Source organism: Molothrus aeneus, chromosome 5 (genome assembly GCF_037042795.1).
Source record: "Molothrus aeneus isolate 106 chromosome 5, BPBGC_Maene_1.0, whole genome shotgun sequence".
Lineage (NCBI taxonomy): Eukaryota > Metazoa > Chordata > Aves > Passeriformes > Icteridae > Molothrus > Molothrus aeneus.
This window is the reverse complement of record NC_089650.1, coordinates 13,922,391-13,943,921: the sequence shown is the minus strand read 5'-3', so window position 1 is coordinate 13,943,921 and position 21,531 is coordinate 13,922,391. Positions and strand designations below refer to the sequence as shown.

Here is a 21,531-nt window from a genome sequence, read left to right as displayed (position 1 = left end):
AATGAATAACTTCTTTGAATGATTGTATAAGACCAACCTTCATCCAGGACAAGGAGCACACAAATAAAGACCTTGATCCAGGCTCTCTATGCAGCAGACTCCCTCCTGATATTATCAGCACCATGATCAATGCCAAATAGCTCATAAATTCAGTTCAACAAATCCCTGTTATAAGAAAACCTGGATGTTCAATGGAAAACTGTCCCATGAGAATTGGGAATACCTTTTAGTATCTAAAATAAGAAATTTAGTTACTGCATCTGATTCCATCACAGGGCATTTTTCATGCAATGTTCAGCACTGAAATAAAAGTTCAAAAACGGTACCAGGTGTGTATGTTCAGTCTTACATTCTGTTAAAAACAGCTGGAGGAAAAAATACTGCATATTAGAAAAAAAAATTCAAATACTTTTAAGCCATTAAGATAATCTGGGAAGTTATTTTGGATCCATTAGAATGATCATGAAAATCTGCTGATGAAAGTAGAAGGATGTCAAGACAGTTAAAGAGGTTAAGTCACTAAAGAGTGACTTTGTCAGACTTTGATATTGGTTAGATTGTTGCCCTGACAAGACAGTTCCAGGCACCACAGTTCTCACTAAGGTAAAATAAGTGGTTAAATATCTTCTGTATGATTCTGCATGTCCCTAGGAGGTCTCCTGGATATTGGCAGCCTAGAAACAAGCTTCAAAAACACAGAAACACCAATGAGTAAATCCCAGCCTAATAACTGTAAATAGACTCTTAGAAATCAGGTACACGTGGAAAGGAAAATACTCCCCCATGGTGGACATGACAGAGTGACAAAAGTAATGTGGAGTTTCCCATTTCCTGAATGCCTCCAGCAGTGACCCCTCCTGAGAGAGGAAAGGTTCCAGGGGAGATGTAAGCTTTAGGAATCATTCAGAAAGAAAAATGCCAGGGTGGCCATAGGGCCCAGCTCCCAGTGAGCAGTAGGAATTTGCCATGGAAATTTCTTTGTTCCCAGCCGCTCCCATTTTACTCAGGAACCTGTTTAATATTAACTTCTACTTCTGAGGCCCAGAGGGGGAAGTAGCAGCAGCAAGCTCCAGGTCAGGGGCAGGCAGACAGGACTGGAAAGGCAGCTAACACTGCAGCAGGCAGGGAGTGAGTTAAACACTGCCCCACACTTTCACACAAACCTGTCTCCAGCTCTTTCTCTCCTGCCAGTCCCCTGCTGGCTGCTTCCAAACCCCATCATCACTGTTGTCAGCCATATCTCACCCTGCAGAAGCCTGCTGGGAGCAATTCCAGAGCTGGGATACACACAAGACTGCAGTAGTGCCCTCAGAGACCTGCTTGACCTGCCCCATTTTGTCTCAGAGACTCACAGGCTCATGTTGGAAAACTGAGCTAAAAATCAAACAGGCTGATTTTCTACCGGATTTAAGGAAAAAAAAAACAAATCAAGCAAAACATCTTTACCCCTGACTTACCTAATGTGACTGGCTGGACTTGGGTGCCCGCTATGTAAGATCACCTTGAGATGATGTTGAGAATTGGAAACTGAGTGACCAGCTTGGTTACTAAGGCATCTTGCCTGAGAGTATGTCAAAAACATGATGGTCCAGATAGATTCCTACAATACTGCAGTCTTTCCAAATAGATTTAATGGAAAATAAAACTATGTCATTATAATTTGTGTGTATTTTTAAAAAATGCTATTTTACCTACACATTTTCTTTCCAGTACATCTGGCTACCCATCCTCCCAGGAAAAACATATTGTTCACAAAATCTTCAACATCCATTTATGGTATCTGAGGATGCAATCTATCATTCCTGCAATTAGATTCCCTCCAGACTGAGTAGCAGAAGTCAGAGGCAGATTGTCTTTGTAACTCAACAAGCTTTGTTTGAAGTTTCCTTGGATGTGTTTAGTTGAAGAGACTGGAAGGATGTAGAAAATAAGACAAAATTTTTTACTGCTGGGTTAAACAGAAGTTGTGAGAAATTTCTTTGGAAAGGGACGAGTGTAAAGTGCAAATACTGCTTTAACAACCAATGTTTTACAATTTCCTGATTAATGGATTGCAGCAAAATCCGTTCCCTGACACTGATTACTTGAGCAATACATTAGTATTTACTTCAGCTAGTTTTATGTTGTGCATGGAAGCTGCACAGAATCATGTCTGTCTTTTAACCTGTAAATCAGTTCCTTCATGGCCGTCTAAATCTCAGCTCTGATATTTTCTGCTGAATATAAAACTGAAACATGTACAATACCAGTGCATAGATATCAAAGTATCATATTTTTTTTTTTGGGAGGGGACAAACATTAATTTCCCTGTCCTGGTTCAAAGCTGCCCTTGAACTGCCAGAATGGATTGTCATTATAGGAGGAGACTATGATCGTTTTTGCTGTGAACTCAACTCATGTTCTGGGTGTAGCCAGGTATCTGCATCGTAAAAAACGTGGCCACAGCTGTCTTTAGACCTACAGCTTTCCTTGCTGGAGAGGCCAAGAGCTGGGTAGAGCTTTCGCCCTGGGAAGAAAGAGCTTTAACAGCTGCATTTGGCAAAGTTGTGGGGGAGGCATGAATGTGATTCCTTTGCTTTTTAGGAATAAGCACAAAGGGGCTCAGTCTGCAAAAGCATTGTTTCAGCGAGCTAGGAATTCACCGATTAAAAAAAAAATCTAACAGGACAGGAATCTGAAAAATGAGAAAAGTCTTTTAAAGAGCAAGGGGAAAATCTGGCTCTGCATGAACAAAAATAATCACAGAAGCTTTCCTGGCCCTGCCGTGAAGCAGCTCCCTGCACCCTGGGCAGGGAGCAGTTGTGGAGCTCAGCTGTGCCTGTGGTTAATCATAAATAGATTCCCTTGGCCAGGAGTTCTGGCCAGCACACCCCCTCCTCCACCTCCTCCCAGGGCTGCCCAGGCACTGCTCCAGTACCCACCCAGCCTCCCTCCATGAGACAGACAGACAGCAGAGGTAAGAGACACCAGGCCATTGCTCCATGAGCTCAGATACAGCGTGGGTCACAGGGGAGGCGGGAGGAGAGCAGGTTCCTGCTCCAGCTGCCTGAAACGTGCACAAGGAACGTGCAAAGTTTGGTTACAAGGCTAAAGGTTGTATGGGTCCTGCAGCAAAACTTGCCAAGCTTCAAAAATCTTTGAGGCAGCTCAGGCTGGATGTTGGCTGAGCTTCCCGTGAATATCAGCTCAGCCCTGTTGGGTTTCAGGTGGTGACCAGCTGGTTTTTATCCACCGGCCAGTACAGCTTGTGCACTCCTTGGTGTTGTGCTTCTGAGTTTGGGGAGCTGTTAAAATTCAGAGCACAACTCGAGCAGCTCAGCCGATCCCTGGCGTAGCCCTGTTGGCTTAATGAATTCATTCTGAAGCTGACTTTGCCCCAGAGAGTGAGGGGTGTGTAGGCACACACACAGCCATACCAGAACATTTGCATGAACCCATGAACAGCTCAAGCTGCTGAGCTTAGCACAAAAAGGATTTGGAAAGTGGAAAATCTTAGTGTTTCAGTCAGGTGTGTATTGTGTCTAGTTGATCCAGTCCCACATTTCTTAAATAGCACAGCCCAAGCTGTCCTGGGTAGTTGAAGTCTTTAGATCTGGGCAAATATACTCTCCCTGGGTATAAGAATTTTCTATATAGCTGAAGTGCCACACACTGTACTGAGAGCAGAGCCATGTTCTGCTAACTGTAACATGAACACAGTACTGTTTTTTAATTAATTTGCCATCTGAATTAACAATAGACACAAAGGACTGAAGAATCCTTTCCTCCTAGTGAAGGGGTGAGGAATAGGGAGACTGGAGGGATATGGCCAAAAGCCCAGGAAAAGCATGTGAAGCAGCCAGGCATTGAGTGAAACTGCCCTGAGGCCCAGACCAGACCACTCTCTTAACATTTACAGCTCTCTCCCCCTCCTTCTCTGTTTGGGAATGAATTTAATTAGAGTGAAAAGGAGTTGCTAAGAGACCAGAGGAGTTCTGGAGTTTGTTGCTGGGGCTGAATTGCCACTCTGCTTCCAAGGCACTGTGCTAAAAAGGATGATGTAACATGAGCCTGCATAAAGCACTCCCAGCTCTAGCGAAAGCTGCTCTCTCTTCCTCGCAGTTCCAGTCTGGTTTGTCAGTTCTCAGCTCCTTTTTGAGCTCCTTATTTTCTCTTAGACACTGGCAGAAGACAGGTTCCTATCCCTATAGCACTATTCTGCCTTGTAGATTACTCCTTGTGACCTTTCCCGTTGGAGGTGGCAGTGCCTGGGCCTGACATCTATGTCAGCAGGTCACTTTGGAATTTAAAAGGTTTTCTGCTTCAGAATTCTCCCTAGTTTGTCAGTCCTCATCCTTTCCTCTGCTCCACCACGATTTCAGCCCAGCATTAATGGGCCAGGTGACCCCTTCCAACTCCATTTCTGCAGCTTAACATTGTGTTTTGCCACTCTGGCTCATGCTCGAAACACCAGGAGATTCCAGGCCATCTCTTAGGCAAAAGGACGTCTACCTTCCAAAGTCAAGGCAAGAACTGATATGTTTAGCTTCTTAGGGTCACATCATTGCTAAATTACATCTTTCCTTTTCACCTGACCTCTGTTATCTCAGGAGCATCCCTATGCACAAGATGATTAGGAAGATAACCCTCAGCCTGGGAAGACAGGTGTCCTCCATGGCACATGGGGTCACCCAGGTGAGAAGACTTCTGCATGGTGAGTAGTGCACTGAGTTCCTATGGTATCCTTGGTGCTTCCACTCTTCTAAAACATATTTCCATCTTTAGGCGTGGTTGCAGGGCTCAGTTTGTTCACAATAATGTTCAAGTGGAATAACAGTAACCATAGAACTCAAAAATGGTGGCAGAGGATCCTTCAGTGATGGTGATGAGGATTATAATTCATATTAACAGTAGAGATGTTTTGCACACATTTCACTTACATAAAACACAGCTCTAGTCTTCTTGAAGTTATTTGCAAATTCACCCCAAAGAACAACTGAAGAGAGGGATAAATTTGTTGTGATGACGACAATTTGCTTTTTATAAAACAGCTCAGTAGTTACTGCAAATACCCACACAAATAACTCACTCTTCTGTGTTTTTCCCCAGGTGGTTATGTCAGGATTCATCCCTCTGTACAGGAAGCACTGGTGGAGGGCAGACCTGTGGTAGCCTTGGAAAGCACCATCATTACACATGGCATGGCTTATCCCCTGAATTTGAGGTGGTGGATGTTGATGTTCCTCATTCAGTGAAGTTGTAAGAATGAAGCACATAAATTACTGGATTGGTATCTGTGTTCTTGGTCAAGGCAAAGCTGTTGCAAGAGCAAATGGAAATGTCAGGTTGTTAGGCATGCAGGCTGTGAGCTCAAGTGTAAAACAATTGTATTTGGACTTTTAAGGACAAATACGGAGAGCTTAGTTATCTCCTTATCCAACACCTTAAATTTCTGGCTTCCTTTAAAATAAAGCAGCAGATAATGTCACCACTTGCTCTAAAAGAGAGCTATCAGCTTTTCAGATGCTAGTTTGTACAGACATTGAAAACACTCTGCAGTTTCTTTTCCTGTATCTTTTGTAATGCAAAAAGGATTGAAACACAATAATGAAATCTGTGCCTTAGCCCACTCAGAGCAGCTACTGTGAGAGCTCCTGGTCCCTTCTCACTGTCTTCTGTACCCTGCATGGAACCCCCCACCTCTACTCTTTATTTATCAATTTTCAGTAGACTCGTGTTTCATTGAGTTACAGTGCCAGAAATCGTTGCACTCCCCCCTCCATCCTTGCTTCCAGAAAGCACAGAAAGGTTTTGGTATTGATTTTCCATCTTGCTTTTTACCTGGCCATTATTCTGCCTGACATTCTCTCTTAAAATGAAGCTCTAAAATCTCGATTTTTGAGAAGAGGAGGTTCAGTAGTTAAAGATTGCCAAGCATATGTCCAGATAGCTCAGAAAGGGAGAAGAAGCTGCTCCTAAAAAAGATACTGTATTAATGATCAAGTACAAAATCTACTAAACTTAGGCTTAGTCTGCAGTCCTGGAGTACGCTAAGGCAGCAGGTTTTTGGCACTGTTGTTACTCTGTATCTCACTGACTGTATTATGAAAAATATATCCTGGTCATTTGAGCAGGACTTGAACTACCTGGGGTTTCTGTGAAGGTCTATTATGTCAGAGAAATAACAGGTAAAAGTTAAAGAAAAGTCCTATTTTGAGAAGATCTGTATTTTCAGTAGTATATTGTACAACGAGATTTGCTTTTAAACCAAATGATTTTTCTCAAAAATGAAGCACAGAGCTTGGACATTGCCATCCTTGAAAATGGGAGCTCTTCACTTCTGCAAGTTCAAGGGCAAAGATTTCTGCCATGAGGCAGATACAAGAAGAACAGGATGTAGCTGAAACCACAAGAACTGTAGAACTGTGAATGATGGCCATCAAACATGACAGTTTTCTTGCCTGATTGTTTCCATCTATAATTTTGTGATTATTGTCTTGTTTGTCTTATTTCAGCATGGCCAGAGAGGTGGAAGAAATTGTAAGAGCAAATGGAGCAGTGCCAGCCACTGTAGGTATTTTAAGGGGCCAAATCCATGTGGGACTCACAGATGAGGAACTGGAGTTCTTGGCAAGCAGTAAAAACGCAGTTAAAGTGTCTCGCAGAGATTTTCCTTTCGTCCTCAGCCAGGTATGGTGTGCAAACTTCCTAGTGTGGTCTTTCCTAGTAAAGTATAGCTGCTTTTCTAGCAACAGTATAGTGCTCTCCAGCTTCATGCCAGGTGGCTTTGAAACCTCTCAAAAATATCATGGGAAGTGGTATCCTATGGTAAACACAAAAGTGGCCCTTACTAGACTCAAAATCTCCAGCAGGGTAAGGAATAACACACATTAAATAGGGCTCCTGAAAAGTCATTCTGGTTGTGCTGGCAAGCCATGGGCACTTGGCTAAGAATATTCTTATTGGCATGATAGGACAGTCTCTCATTGCATGTAAACTATGTGACACTTAGGTCATCCCAGGCTTAAAGTGGCAGCTAAAGGTGCCACTAGCTGCCTGTGGAACACTCTGGACAGCAAAGGCCTCTGCTATCAGGGCAAGAACAGCTTATATAGCAGGGACAACAGATGATTCACAGAATATTCTGAGTCAGAAGGGATGAACAAGGATTAGAGAGTCCAGCTCCTAAGGGAATTACTCTGCCTTTGGGCTAAAAGAGTATTTGTGTTAGAATTTCACTGCTGAGCTGCTCACAGACCACAGCTGTGGCTGCTCCTCCATGTCACCCTGGGTGCTGACTGTGACTGGTTGTTCCCTCACAGGGCTTGTCCGGTGGCACTACCGTGTCTGGAACAATGATTGTGGCACACAAAGCAGGAATCCCTGTGTTTGTCACAGGTGGCATAGGAGGTGTCCATCGGCATGGGGAGAACAGTAAGAACACCAATGCATTCTACTTTTCACTCTGTTGCTACAGTTTCATTCAATTCCTTCTTTTTCCTTTTTCCCAGCCTGTCCTACAGCAACTGTCTGTTCAGAAGAATAGTTAACATTCTTCTTGATCCAACTAGGGTTGCTTTCTCCCTGATGTCCCCTTTCCAGAAGCTTCCAAATATTCCTCTTGAGCCCTGCACAGTTGTTAAGGGAGTGGAAGTTTCTCTTTATCCTTTGCACACACGGGGTTATATTGATATTGTTTGGCGCAACAGGAGCTGACTGCACCTCTGCCTCTTTGTAACGTCTGGATAACCTGATACTGGGTGCCAAGCACAGTGTTGTTATCAGCTCTCTCAGCTGAGGAGAAGAAGAGCCTTGCCACAAAAGAGTGTGCTCTGTGTTAGAGGTGTGTTCTCCTCTCTGGAAGATGGCCCAGTCTTGGCTGTACAGTTTGTGGCCTTTAGGTGCTTTCTCTCCTCTCAGCCATATGTATTTGCAGCACAGCCCAAGTGCAGTGCCTTGTTGTATGCCATCCCTTTAGATGTGATATAAATTCCAGACCAGGGAGTTTCCTGAGGTTCTCCTGTGCTACTTTCTTTTTTTTACAAGCATTGTCAGTTCCAAACTCAAAATCTACTTCAATGGTATTGCATCTCCTTGAATCTTATCCTTGCTGTGCAACACCTTTTCCTTTCTTTTCTACCAAATTTTTGCCTGTGTTTTACCAATGTGATCAAAGAGCCAAGAGATGGAGTACAAGGCTGCGCCTCTGCCCTTAGTCATGTGCCTTCTTTTTGTCAATACCTCTTTCAATCTCAACACCTAAAGTCATGAGCTAAACCTTTAATATTTGCTTGTGGATTGAAGCAGTTTTAAAGTCAGGCCGTAGCATCCTGGGCATATGTGGCTTTTTAGGAGGTCAGAGCTCACCAGCTTGGAGTACAACACAGTCACCAACTCAGTGCTGCTTGTCCCTTGGCAGCTCTGGATGTGAGTGCTGACTTGACAGAGCTAGGACGAACACCAGTGGCTGTTGTATCTGCAGGAGCCAAGTCTATCCTTGATATTGGCAGGACACTGGAATATCTGGTAGGTAGCACGGGCTGTGGTGTCAAAGCAGATAATGTTCTTTGTGCACAGTGGCATTGAGATGGGTCCTAAGCCAAAGATTTTCAGAAATTGCTACTGAGAGGATGTGAAGCCATATTACAGTTCTGTAGTCCTGGGGCTGTACAAGCACTTGGCTGCTCCCTAACATAAATCCATCCATTTCCAAGGGGCTGTTCCAGCAGCTGCTCCAGCTGAGGTCAAAGGTAGTGCTATCCATGTCCTTTTTCTTTGGCATTAGGTTTGCTTTTCCGGGATGATGCTCCCAGAAACTGATGGATCAGGAAAGCTAGATCCATCAAACAGTAAATTCAATTCAGAATTAAAAAGGGAATCAGATGATTTTCAGCAGTCACCTTTTAAGGTTTGGCATGTTGGAAACCACCAGGGCCAGCATTCTTGATGACAGCCAACATTGATATTTCTCAATAGTAAGCAGAACTCATTTATATCCTGTCAGTTCACGATGTGTCTTCAGGTCCCAGGGTGTTGTCTTGCACTCAGGATGGTGCCAATGACAGCTGCATGGCTTTGGATCAGCTCCAAGCACACACAAAGGATGCACATGCCTCCTTTGCCTCAGTGAGCCAGATCTGATCTAGCCACTTACCATGTCTGGCTCTTAGTAGGAGGATAGAATAGAATGGGATGTACAAAAATGGCCACAACCTGGGCCAAAGGAAGGCAGTTTCTTTCTGGGTAGAAGGAAAATGTCCCATTCTTCAGTTTCCCTCCACTGATCACCTGTTTTTCTCACCTCCACTGCTGCAGGAGACCCAGGGTGTATGCGTGGCTGCCTTTGGAGAATCAAGAGAGTTTCCAGCCTTCTTCTCACGCCAGAGTGGCTTCCAAGCACCATACCACGTCCAGGATGAAGAGGAGGCAGCTAAACTCATTGGTGTGTTTCAGATGGCAAAGTCCCATGTAAGGTCCTGGAAAGGAGGGACACAAGAATTACCCTGGATGAGGCGCTTTCTTTAAGTCTGCAGAAAAATTTGCCCTGAAAAATGGTGTCATCCCACCTCCCCCATTCCTGCATCAAAAGTGCTTTGAAATTACAGCAGCAGGGAAGTCCAGTCTTTACAGCAAGTGAAACTGCAAGCCAGCTGCAGCCAGCTTGGCATGCTCATTTGTGTTTTATTCCACCTGGTGAAGTGGAGGCAGCATGTAATAATATATGGACAAAACCAACTTCTGGGCCTTTAGAAGGGGAATCAGTTTAAAAAAGAAAAAAAAAAAAAGCCTTTTCCCCTTTTACTGTGCAGACAGACTCAAAAGAAATAGGCAGATGTGAATTGGTTGGAAAAGATCCTGATCTTGGGTCAGCTAAGAACTGGAGCTTGAGCTCTGAGGCTTCCTCCACCTTGTGCCCACTCTCCTCTGTCCTTTTCCTTCAGCACCTGACTTCTCCCTCCAAGGAGTGCCACTAACACTATTCCCATCCTCTCCCAGACAGTGCTCTGGGGCTGGGCCTGAGCAGCGGGGTGCTGATAGCAGTGCCCTGTCCCCAGGAGCGAGCTGCCCAGGGCCAGGCCATCGAAGAGGCCATCCAGCAAGCTCTCAGCCAAGCCAGGTGAGAAGCAACCTAAGCCTTTGCCTTTGCTCAGCCCATGGGCTTGGGGGAGCAAACAAATCCAGGGACACTGCTGCAGGAGCTGTAGCACAGCTTAACCTTGCGCATGGGTGAATCCAGAACTTATTTTCAACTGTACCTTTAGCTAGGCCAAAGCTTTTTTACAGGACTTGTTATGGTATGTGGTTATGGAGCTAAAGTATCTGCTGGCAACAGTGCTGCTCCTCTGATGCCATTTCAGCTCATCTGTGGGCATTTTCTCTATGCTTGCAGGTCCAAAGGAATCACAGGCAAAGACGTGACCCCCTTTTTGTTACAGAAGCTCACAGAATTAACTGATGGGAAATCGCTGGACTCTAGTATCCTCTTACTAAATGGGGGAAAAAAAGAAAGCACTCTAGTGTCTTTTCTATCTCTTCTGATAATGCCTGGTAGGAAACACTGTCACTTTATTGATGGCCTAGCAAGGAGCAAACACTTCAGTGTCTGCAAACAGATGAGAGTTTAGCACCTGCATCCTGATTTTTCAGGCACACTACTGCCTTCATCCCCTTTTACATTAAAAACTGGAGGGCAGCACAGATGGCAGCTGGTCCAGAGCCCAAGGAAATCCCTCAGATCTGACCCTGGAGCTTGCCTACACTGTGATGGAATCTCTGGATGCTGTTGTCTGTGCTGGGGTTGCACACTGGAAGGTCCTTGGGCTTCCCAGAGCACAGTGCTGTACATTATCCACACAGTGCTGCCTTATCCAACCTTCCCTGGGGGTGCAGAGAAGGAGAGAATTGGAGGACAAACAGCCCTGGGTGAGCAGGAATCCTACTGCACAGCCAAGAGAAAGCAGAGGTACTGGCTGGGATGCCAGTGTAGGATCTGGCAGAGCCAGATTCACATCCAGGCCCTGCTGCCAGCCCTCTAGGAGACCTGATCAATCAGGGCAGAATGGCAAAGGCATTTTTGGAAGTAAAAATATGCAGCCACAAAGTAGGGCTTTCAAAGACTCTGATACTCTGCTCCCAGTGCAGTTTGCTAAAAAAATTGCTTATAGTGACTTGGCAAAATCTCAGTAGGTATCTCTTTCTGGAAAAGATGACCAAGATCCTCTAAGGTTTTTAGGGTCTCTGCTGTAATTTAAGTACTTCACCTTCTTTTTTCTCTGTGAAGTCTTTGCTTCTATTCCCCACCTATCAAAGTCAGGCTTCCTCTCGGTGGACGCTGGGAGGAAGAAGGTGAATTAAAAAAAAAAAAAAAGAAGAAAAAGAAAAATCTGAGTTTTCATGCAGCATTGTTACCCACTATACTTGTCCTCAAAGGATTATGGTATGGGGGATCAAACCTATCAAGTCCCAGCATGTATTTCCTGCTTTCTCCCTCTAAACAGTTCCTACATAAGCTTCTAACAGGTCAGACTCACAGGTATTTTTAATTTTCCTCAAGAAACACTCAACAGACCTTGCACTGATCCAGAACAATGCCAGAGTGGGCAGCTGCATTGCAGTGGCCCTCAGCAAACTGCAGAAAGCCAGAAGGAAGAGGAGCCAGCCTGGGCAAAAGAACATGACTGCACCCCAACCAGTGAGTCCTCTGCTGGCCTCCACATGATGCCTCTCTGCTGACAGCACAAGATAAATTTATATCTGTTCCCAAAAGTAAAAGATGACTCAGCCAGGGACAATCAATCAGTCTCCCTCACGCTGTCAGACATTCTCCCTTTAGTTTCCCTTGTTATTCTTGAAAGATAAGTGTCTTCTCCTCCTCCCCTTATCCACATTTACAAGGAATAGACACTGCCAATGGCCTGATCTCATTAAGTCTTAGACCATCAAGGCCATTAAAACTTGAATCACCTTTTCACCTTTTACTGAGCCCTTATGTACAGCTTCATCTCTACAGCTCTTAGTACCAGGGAACTTGTGACTACAGGAATAGACCTGGAAGAGGGTGGGGAGAGATATTTTGAGCTGCTGAGCCATAAATATCTCTTTTTGTTGGCCTCTTGCTCATGATTGACAAAATCACAAGAGTTACAGCACATGCCAAACAAGATCTACTATAACCCTCATACTCTACTCACTCTCTTGGATTTTGTCTGTGCCATGTAACTTGCAGGAAATCTCTTTTAGGGGGACTTTAGACATGAAAAATTTTCTAAAACCCATTTGCAGTAAGATTTGTCAACATAAAAGAGGGCAGTGACTCCAGAGGCAATAACCCAGTATTTGATGAGAAAAAACATCTGTATGTCCCCAAAGAATCTGGAAACTTCCTGTTTGTGGAGCTAAACTGCTTATTCTGGCTTTGTAGGACAATAAAAGAAGTGATCTGTAAAGTGTCACTGGGTATGGCAATTTCTCCTGGGAGCTTGCAAGAAATGACTGCATTTTCCTGCCCACTTTTTCCCATTTTCTTTGCTTTTTTGCACACCAGTGCTTGAATGTTTCTGAGGCCTGGTATATCACACAGGGAAACCATCAGCATCCCTGTGTGTCCACTGCAACATCCCACCTGCCACGCTGGGCCTGGCTGTCAGCAGGCATAATTCAGAAAGCAACAAAGAGAAAAGGTTTTGATTCTTTCTGATTGGGATTGTACAAAGCTGCATCTAACTATTCAAAAGAAGCACTTGGCCTTACACTGTAAATAAGAGAGCTTTCAAGAGGGTGGGAAAAGTGACTAGGCAAAGCAAAGAAGATTTGGAAACTTTTTCCTGAAGTCCTTCCAACCACTTTTTACCTCTTTCTTCCCTCTTAAAGGTGGTGATTGGCGGTATCAACGTTGACTTTATAGCCAAGGCACAGAACCCTGAGATCCTGGTACTGTATCTGTAGCAGTTTTCTTAGCACCAGTGTATTTCCAGCTGCTTTTACAGGAGTGCCAAGCCAAAGGGGTTGGGGGGAAGGGGTTATCCCTGGATGATATCCACATGTGTGTATGCACACACTTGGGAGTGCTGCCTGCTTGGTGTGTTGTTTAGATGGATAATGGAGTGATATATGCTGACCTGCTCTGTCCCCAAGGTGAAAATCACCATCCCTGACACTCAAGAGAGGGACAAAGCAATGTAACATTCATAGAACCTCCACATAGTGGGGAAACCCCCAGGTAACCCATCTGAGACTGTCTTAACTATGGGAAGCAGCACAAATAGGAGCAAGAGTCTCTGTGCAGAGTACTCATGAAGGATTTGAGTCTCATGCACACACACAAAAACCAACAAAAAAGGAAAAAAACCCCAAAGATGGCTTTAAAAGTTAGAACATTTTAAATGTTACCAGACGCCCTTTGTCTCAATTTGGGTTGAACAAGAAGCAAACAAGAAGCTAAAGTGGACCAAACCCGGGAGTCCCCTGTGCAAATTACAGCTGTTTGCATGGCCTGTACAATTTTGGTCAAGCTGTACCAAGTACTGCAGACTGAGGTGGTGAAGCTTGCTCAAAACTTCTTTGGTGTCTCAAATTACCCTGTGATGATAGCCAAGGCAGGAAGCTTCTGCCATCAGATGGGACAGCCTGTGAGGACCTCTCAGTCAGCTAGGGAAAATGTCCTGGGGAAGCTGTCTGTAAGGAATTTGGATATTTAATGATGCAGGGGCCAAGCAGTGTTACAATGGTCAAGGGTGAAATATGCTGTGGCATCAGTTATGAAAGCTTGCAAAAGCAAGAGTTCAGCTGCTTCAGCTGAGATGTAACCAATACCATACACAGCCTACACTCAGCCAGCAGGCAAGGAGCTGAGCTCTGTCCAAGGAAAGATAAGCATTCCTTGGCATGTCAGACATGAGTGCAGATTTCTGGAGCACCCATAGCATGGTGAGGGGGCCAAGGACCTGTGTAGGTCATGCTGGGAACAGCTGACGAGGGAAAAAGGGGGCTTTGAATGTTGCATAAAAAAGTGAGGTGTTTGCCACCCTTCTGCCTTCAGCGAGCCCCAGAGCTCATGGTGCATCATGGCTGGGATCCACTGCCAAGCCAAGGAGGATTTGGGAACTGCCAGCCAGAAAGCTCCTGCTGACAGCTACTGTGGTTAGGCACAGAGGAAAAGCCTCTCTCAATATCACTGTTTTGGCTTTTTAAAGACAGATTTTTTTCAGAGAGCTCCACACCCAGCAGATCCCACCTTTATGCTTGCTGGATTTGTTGCAGAGCACTGGGTACCACTCCCTCCTCGTGCTGTCTCAGCAGGAAAGCAGCTGTGTTCTGGCCTGGTTGTAATTCCCACATGGCTTTCAAGGCTACCCAGAAGCTAAATGCTTAATATGTAACTATCTGACCTGCTGAGAAGGATGAACAATTTTGCTCAGAGAAAGTTTCTGGAAAAACCATTATGGTTATCATTCTCTCAGGATACCCAGAAGCTGAGCAGAGTCTCATTTTCACATTAAGAGTTCAAACCTCTTAAGACATGGAAGAAGGTTCCAGATACTTCCTCTACTCTCTGAGACTTTGCCAGAAAGCATCAGCCTGGCCTCATTTCAGATCACTTTTAGCAAGCCCATTTTCACCTAAATTCTTTAATCTGGGCCAGCCCCATCCAAACCCAAGAAGAGATTTCTGGATACCACTCAGTTACAACTGAGTTGGCAAGGTGTGAAGAAAGCCACTCATTTATTTTTCTTTAAGAGCCAGCTGCTGGTTTCTCTCTCACTGTACCCAAAGAGACATTTAGCATCTTCATTTTTTTAGGCCCTGTGGGGTTCTACAGCAGGAGAGGTCACCCACAGCTGGATCCCTGAGCAGGAGGCTGCTACATCTGCTCTTAGGGCAAGGCTTGGCATAAAGAAGACACCCAGAAGCTCTGCTTCTGGGGTATTTGGGGAGCTAAGAGAGAGGATCAGCATGCCAGGCAGCAAAAGGAGCTAATGAGTATATTCACCATTCCTGCAGGCATCAGTTTTAAACCACAGATAATGGAATTACATAAACCACAGTTTGTGCTTATTGCTGATGGCAGCCAGCACCCTCTTTAAAGACTGACATAGGACCCAATGCTCAAAGCCATGTTGTTTGACTCACCTAAAAAAGCACCCTTGCTTTGTATTTTGGGGTGCTGAGGTTTGGTTTTTTCCCCCTTGGCTGCCTGTACTACAGAGAGTGAGCTTCAGAATTAAAATAGCCAAAGTCACTTCGCTTTTGAAATCTGCAACTCTCAACAGGATACAGTTGCAGATGGAAATATCCTCATTCCCAGCAGTACCAGTTTGTACTGGTACAAAAGCATTGTGTGCAATTCCCAGGGAGCACAAGCAAAGGCAAGGGAGGGGCATTTGGCAAGGAGTGACATTTGCATATGATGAGGAGTGACAAACAGTGCAAAGATGAACAAAGGCCATCAGTTGGTTGCTTATACAGAGGCAGTTCTGCTCAGGTGGCCTGAACAGTTTAGGGCTTGGAGAACTGCCAGACAGAAAAGCAAAGGTATTAAAAATTAGCACCAGATTTTACAGACTACAGAACTGGGGAGAGTCAGAGCTAAGAAAGAGAGCCTGAAGGTCAGATGAGAGAAACAGATCATATTTAGATGGGAGAGCAGCCTCTCCCAGGGCTGGATGCAGGAGAAAGCATTGTGTGCAAAGAACAGATGTGCAGCTGCACAAAGGGAAAGGAGAATCCTTGGGGAGCTTCAGAATGAATTTTAAGAATGCCCAAGCACAGGGATTGTTGGGAGCAGAACATTCCTTACAGTGAGATGGCAAGACATGTTCTTGGTTAGAATAGATAGTGGTGTCTACAAGCAAGGAAAATGTTGTGTGCAGGGCTGTCCTTGTGCACCTGGGTTGGTGTTGGGCAGAGGGACTGGGCCAGGAGCTTCTGCTTACAGGCATTAGGACTGCCAGTGGCAAGCTGCCTTCAGAGATGGAAAATAGTTTTCAGGATTTTATGAAACAAGAGCTCTAAAACCATTTGATAGTCAGATGAAGCCCAAATTGATCTGAGTACTAACTGATGTAATTCTTCTGGCAGAAGAATTAGAATGAGATGGGTGAGTGACTGCCTGTGTTCTGACAATTTGTCTGTGGCAGAAAGGCAGATGGACAGAGGAGTGGAAGGCAGAGGCAAGAGAAAAGAATTTGGTAGCTGCACATGTAGGAAAGAAGGGTATTCTTAATGAGGGAGATGTTTGGGAAGCAATGGGTCAGTGAAGAACTCTTCAGTCTCTGAAACAGATCCTTCCATGAATAAAGTACAGAGGCAGTACAGGCAAAGATAACAAATCTCATTTTACATTTAAAGAGGTAAATAAATAGCTCATACAAACTGCTTAAGGTGGGAGCTAAGTGGCCTTGAAGGCAGAGCCCCAGCACCTCTGGAGTCACAGGTTGTTGTGGGCAGGTGAATTCAGAGGTCTGCCCGCACTGACTGAAACACTCATCAGCTACTCTGGGAGGTCTTAGAAGTAACACCAAACTAGCAATTCATGGGCACATCAAGTGGGTCTCCCTTCCTTGAAAGCAGGCCTTTGTCATCAAACAGAAGTCCAAGATGGCTCTAGAAGTTTGTATTGCCCTCAGCCTGTGAGCTGGATGCCCTGTGCTCCCTCTGATTGCTGACCTATGTTTCAGCCATATCAACTTCAGATGATAATGGAGACTTAGCAACCATACCAAGCAGCCCTTCCAGTTTTGCCAATGAACTGTTCTTTCTTCCAGGGCGGTGGGCAAACAAATGCTGGAAGAGTGAGACGAACCTTTGGCGGAGTTGGAAGGAACTTGGCAGGTGCCTGGTGCTGGGGTTTGCCTGCTGGTGCATGCCAGCTGTATCTGGCCTTTGGGACCCCTTCCACAGCAGGAGAGGGGGAATGTTGACAAGATTTGGGACACATTAGGCAATGTACTAGTGGGCAGACTGCCTGGAAAAGGCAGAGCCCTTTCCAAGAAATAAGAGTGGAGGGAGTTGAGATCAGGAAAAGGAAGGTCCACAAATATGAAGTTAACTAGCACATGGTGCAGTAACCCTGAATCAAAGTAAATAAGCATCAGTATCTGATGACTACTGACCAGCCTCAGATTTAATTCATGCTAGGATATAGACACAATGGAAGTTTGCTTAGAGCAAGAGGATGAAAGGAATAATCGCAGTTCCAAACTGATATTTCACAGTTCCACATCCCATGGACAAAATGAACTGGGGTACAGGAGTGATATATGGTTTTGTTGAGCTAGGTCTTATAAGCTCTTGGAAATTAAAATTACATTTAAGATAGCTTAGCTACTTTAGAAGGCATAAAATTAGTAGGGTGGCTTTTGTGGTAGTGTTAGAAACAGAAAAGTTTTATTAAAAGGCAAAATAACAAAACTTTTTACAAAGAAAAACTGAGTTAGATGCAAGAGATTTTTGCTCTTGGTAAAGCACTCTACAAAAGCCATTAGTTTCTTTGTTCTCTTTTTTTCTAGTAAATTGCTTAGGTGAGACTTTTTAGCTTTTGTTTAATTTGCTATCTAAGTTTTAAGTAATTTTTTTTAGGTTTTGAGGTGTTTTTTTACTTAATTAAAAAAAAACCAAAACTTTTAAGCTTTTTTCTTTTTTAAAAAACCAAAAAATAGTTTTGTCACTCTGTTAGTGTTCAAAACCAGATAATCACATAAACGATTATATGCAGTGCTTTTTATTGAAGAGCTCTGGGAATCGGGGTAGTTTCCACCCAAATCTGATTCCGACCATACATTCGAGGTGAACGTGTTTTATACTCTATCGTTATATAACTTTCATGATAATTATCAAACTTATATTGTTCTATTGTATACACAGATTTCAGCTAAACATAGCCCCCTTTAAATTTCCAACACAGTTTCTCATGATTCTTCTTGTGGTTATATAATAATTATATTTAATTACTAAGCAATCATCACATCTAACAATTATATCTTTTATCACACTGCTTACGCAGGTGCAGTGATCTGAGAAAACACAAAGCCTAATATTTTCAAAGACTATTTTTAACATTTTCCAGGGCTCCACTATCAACTCTATCAACAAAAACCACATTTTTATACAGGAGTTACTGTAGAAGAAGAAAGGCTACAGTCCTATCCATGGGAAAGGAGCACACAGTACCTGTGGCTCCACCACAAGCAGCAGCAGACCAGTATTCTGGTACTGAAGTTAACAGGGACAGATTACAAAAGAGATTTTAGGACTATTCCAGCTTTCAGACATTTCCCAATCTCCTAATACATATCTACTGTCACTTCAGATCACTAATGAAGAAGCTTGAGTGGAAAAAAATCCCTCAAAATACCCACGCCACCCACGGAGGTACAATGTGTGGTAATTTGAAAGGAGAGGAGGAAGGGTTTCCCATTAATACTCTCAGATTCAGTGGTTCTAGTAAGATACCATGGTGGGAACAGCAGTGTGGGAGGGCCAGCACCAGAAAACACTCTGCTCAGAAGCAGTGTGGGAAAACCCACAGGCCTGTGATGGTAAAGGAGATGATGCCAGAAAAGAGCAGAATTTGCTTCCCCCTCTTTTCCTCCACTCCCAGATGTTCCAAATAATCCTAAATTTCAGGGTGCTGGTTCAGCTCTCTGTAGGACACCTCACTCAGCCCTAAGCAGTCATTTACTGCAGCTGCAGCTTAATTTCATCTTGAACATCCTTCTAGGCAAGGACTGTTGAGCATTAAGATTTTCAGGAGAGGGCTTTCCCAGAGACACCCATGCTGCACCAGCTGTCACTGTGCTCACAGTACTCTGGTGGATTTGTTAACAGCTTTTGTTTCCATTTGCTTTTTAGACTGTTTAAGCCGTCTTGGACAAGCTCCTCTCCTTTTATCAGCCGTGGGGAAGGATGAGCATTTAGAGTCTGTCCTGCACTACTGCCACCACATGGTATGTGTCACAGAAGTAGCACTTCAGAAACTTGGAAGAGATGACAATACACAGAGGGAAAAGTCTTCCCAACCCTGGCAGACATCAGAGCCACCTTCCATCAGGCAAAGGTGGAATTCAATGCTTCTTTAGCTACAGACAATTAGAAGGCAAGGAACCACCTCCAAAAACAGGCTAGGTGTGTTTTGGAATCTGAGCCATGGGTTCTGAATTCAGCTCCAGAAAGTGGTGCTTGGAGGAGGTAGAGGTAAATCAGGAGCAACCACTTACAATTCTAGTGAAGGCTAAACAAAGTAAGCAATATGCAAACCTTGAATCTGAGGACACACAAAGCATTGCCAAAACCAACCTGGTTTAGTTAAAGCCCAAGACAGAGAAAAATGTGACACTGGAATTGCAGGTTGGACACCTCCCCAGCTCTCTGAGGATCCTCTACAGAGCTGCATGCACCACTTACCTGTGCATAGGGGAATGCTTGACTCCAGCAGCAGCTTGTCCACAGGTCAGGGAGCTGGAGCAGCAGGAGCTCCCCAGGCCAGCAAGGCAGAATATCAGCACCCCAGCAGGCAGCTCTATGGAGAAAAGGCAGGACTAGAGGCAAGGCAGGGGGTGGGTGCAGCCCCCAGGTGAGGCTGGTCAGGGTCACTGACCATTATTAGTGCCCTCACGAGCATGGGATCCAAACAGAGCCCATGGGGCCTTGGTTCTGGCTGCCTCAGTGACTTGGCAAATGAATAAATCAGAATGTGAACTCTCTTTTGGGTTATAAAGGCTTCACCATGGCTGGTCTATAATCTCTTCTCCACATTTGTGCCATGTAAGTGAGCAGTGTCCCAAGGGAAGGTGGACTTGCTGGCCAGCCACCAAGCAATCCTTGCCTGTAATAAAATACATTCCCACCAGTGCTGGAGAGGAACCTTTCCCTAAAAACTCCAGCTTCCCTGTCAGCTCCTGAGATAGATACATTTCTCCATCCACATGTTCTTTCCAAGATATGCCCTGTGTTCCTTAAGCAGATCATTGCCAGGAGCCCCAAAGGAAGGACACCCCACAGCTCTCTGCCCCACTGCTGGGGGCAACAGGGTGTGCTCAGAATCAGGCTGGGCAGGCAGTGAGGCAGCCAACACAAGTCACTGCTGTCTGCAGAGTGGCACCAAGAGATGCCAGCCCACAGCAGCTGTGAGAATGGGTGACTGGAGCTGGCAGGGCTGCAGCCCACTCTTGTCTTACAGGAGACACAGCCTGTGGAGCTGCACAGAGGCAGAGACCTGCCACTCATTTACTAAAGGATTGCTTTATCCTGCAGCATTTGTTGCATTGCAAATATTAACAAATAGCCACGTGCCAGCATTGTCTAGACTGAGATGCCCCTGCCAGGCTGCTTATCCCAAGGGAGAGCAGTGAGCTGGCACAGAAAGAGTGAGCTGGGGGTGGCAGGGAAGAGGAATGTGCTCAGTGTGTACCTGTCCTCCCTGTTGCAGGACATGAGCGGCGTCCTTCAGCTGGAGGGGGAGAGCACAGCCACTTACTGTGCCGTGATCAGCAGTGCTGGGGAGCTCAGCCTTGGCTTGGGAGACATGGACATCCACCAGCAGATAACAGAGCAATATGTATGCATTCCCTCAGAGTTATGAGCTTTTCTTATGAGAAAGAGTGTGGGCCTGTGACAAGAGGCCACTGGTGACGTTTGTACTGGGAGGGAATGGGTGCAGAGGGCATGGGAGATGCTGAGGTTAACCCCAGACACTGGCCACTGGCACAGCAGCACAACAAGCCACCAGAGCCCTCTATTACTGCTGACCCAGATGGAGTTTCTATCTGTTTCTGGTTTATAAATATCACCACTACCTTCATCCATGATATGCAGGCCACAATCCTCTTCTTTAACTTGTCCAAGCTAACTTAAAATTTTGCATCCTAAAGCAAGGAAAAAATCAACCTGTATAACCCTAATCCATATTTCTTCCTTTAGGGGAAAACAGAGAAAAAAGTGGACAGAACACTGGTTAAAGCAAATTTTCCTGTTCCATCCCCTCCCTACCATCCCTGTTGTTTCTACACACTGAGTTGTATCAACAGAAACTGTTGCTCAGCACATCCAAACATTCAAAAACATCAGGGAAGCATAATGGCAGCAGTGATTAAAGAGTGATTCAGTGAAAGCCCCATCACTGCAACCTCCTTCTTTTATTGACAGAACAAAAGCTTGTGCTTCATGACTGACAGCAACATGGAAGTTAAGTGCAATTTACTCACCAGTGGCATCTCCATGAGGTGGAGCTTTCCTAGGGAAAAATCTGGTTATTACTCCCACTTCCATCCTCACCTTGCCTCCCAAAGCCTTGGCACAGAAAACCATTACATGAGGGATTAATTCTCCTGAGCTTTACAAAGCAGCTGTGATCAGTGGAAATTCTGAAGCAGTCTTGTGCTGCAGAGTGCATTTTGGCAGCCCCTCTTCCCCCCAAGGCTGGCAGAGACCCGGGGGATGCTGTTCCAGTGCCCATAGCAGTGGCCTGGCATCCCTGCAAGTGGCTGTGCAACCTCAGAGAGCCAAAGGAGAGAACAGCAGCTCCCTGCTCCACTGCTCCCCTGAATCCCATCCCTG

The 21,531-nt window shown here is 45.0% G+C and overlaps 1 protein-coding gene across 2 annotated transcripts in view; it reads left to right on the top strand.

Annotated features, from left to right (window-relative positions):
• Window positions 1–21,531, top strand: part of LOC136557211 (uncharacterized) — a 29,224-nt gene that overhangs the window by 900 nt on the left and 6,793 nt on the right. Inside the window, exons 2-14 of one of the 2 annotated variants that reach the window (XM_066550840.1) lie at window positions 4,590–4,693; window positions 5,089–5,203; window positions 6,495–6,669; window positions 7,302–7,413; window positions 8,399–8,505; window positions 9,295–9,421; window positions 9,976–10,096; window positions 10,370–10,455; window positions 11,547–11,671; window positions 12,850–12,909; window positions 16,743–16,809; window positions 18,829–18,923; window positions 20,405–20,533. In XM_066550840.1, the coding sequence (XP_066406937.1) occupies window positions 4,600–4,693; window positions 5,089–5,203; window positions 6,495–6,669; window positions 7,302–7,413; window positions 8,399–8,505; window positions 9,295–9,421; window positions 9,976–10,096; window positions 10,370–10,455; window positions 11,547–11,671; window positions 12,850–12,909; window positions 16,743–16,809; window positions 18,829–18,923; window positions 20,405–20,533 (1,413 nt within the window). In that variant the 5' untranslated portion in view covers window positions 4,590–4,599. Of the gene's footprint in view, window positions 1–4,587; window positions 4,694–5,088; window positions 5,239–6,494; window positions 6,670–7,301; window positions 7,414–8,398; window positions 8,506–9,294; window positions 9,422–9,975; window positions 10,097–10,369; window positions 10,456–11,546; window positions 11,672–12,849; window positions 12,910–16,742; window positions 16,810–18,828; window positions 18,924–20,404; window positions 20,534–21,531 lie in introns of those variants that run through there. The other variant, XM_066550841.1, reaches the window with a different exon arrangement.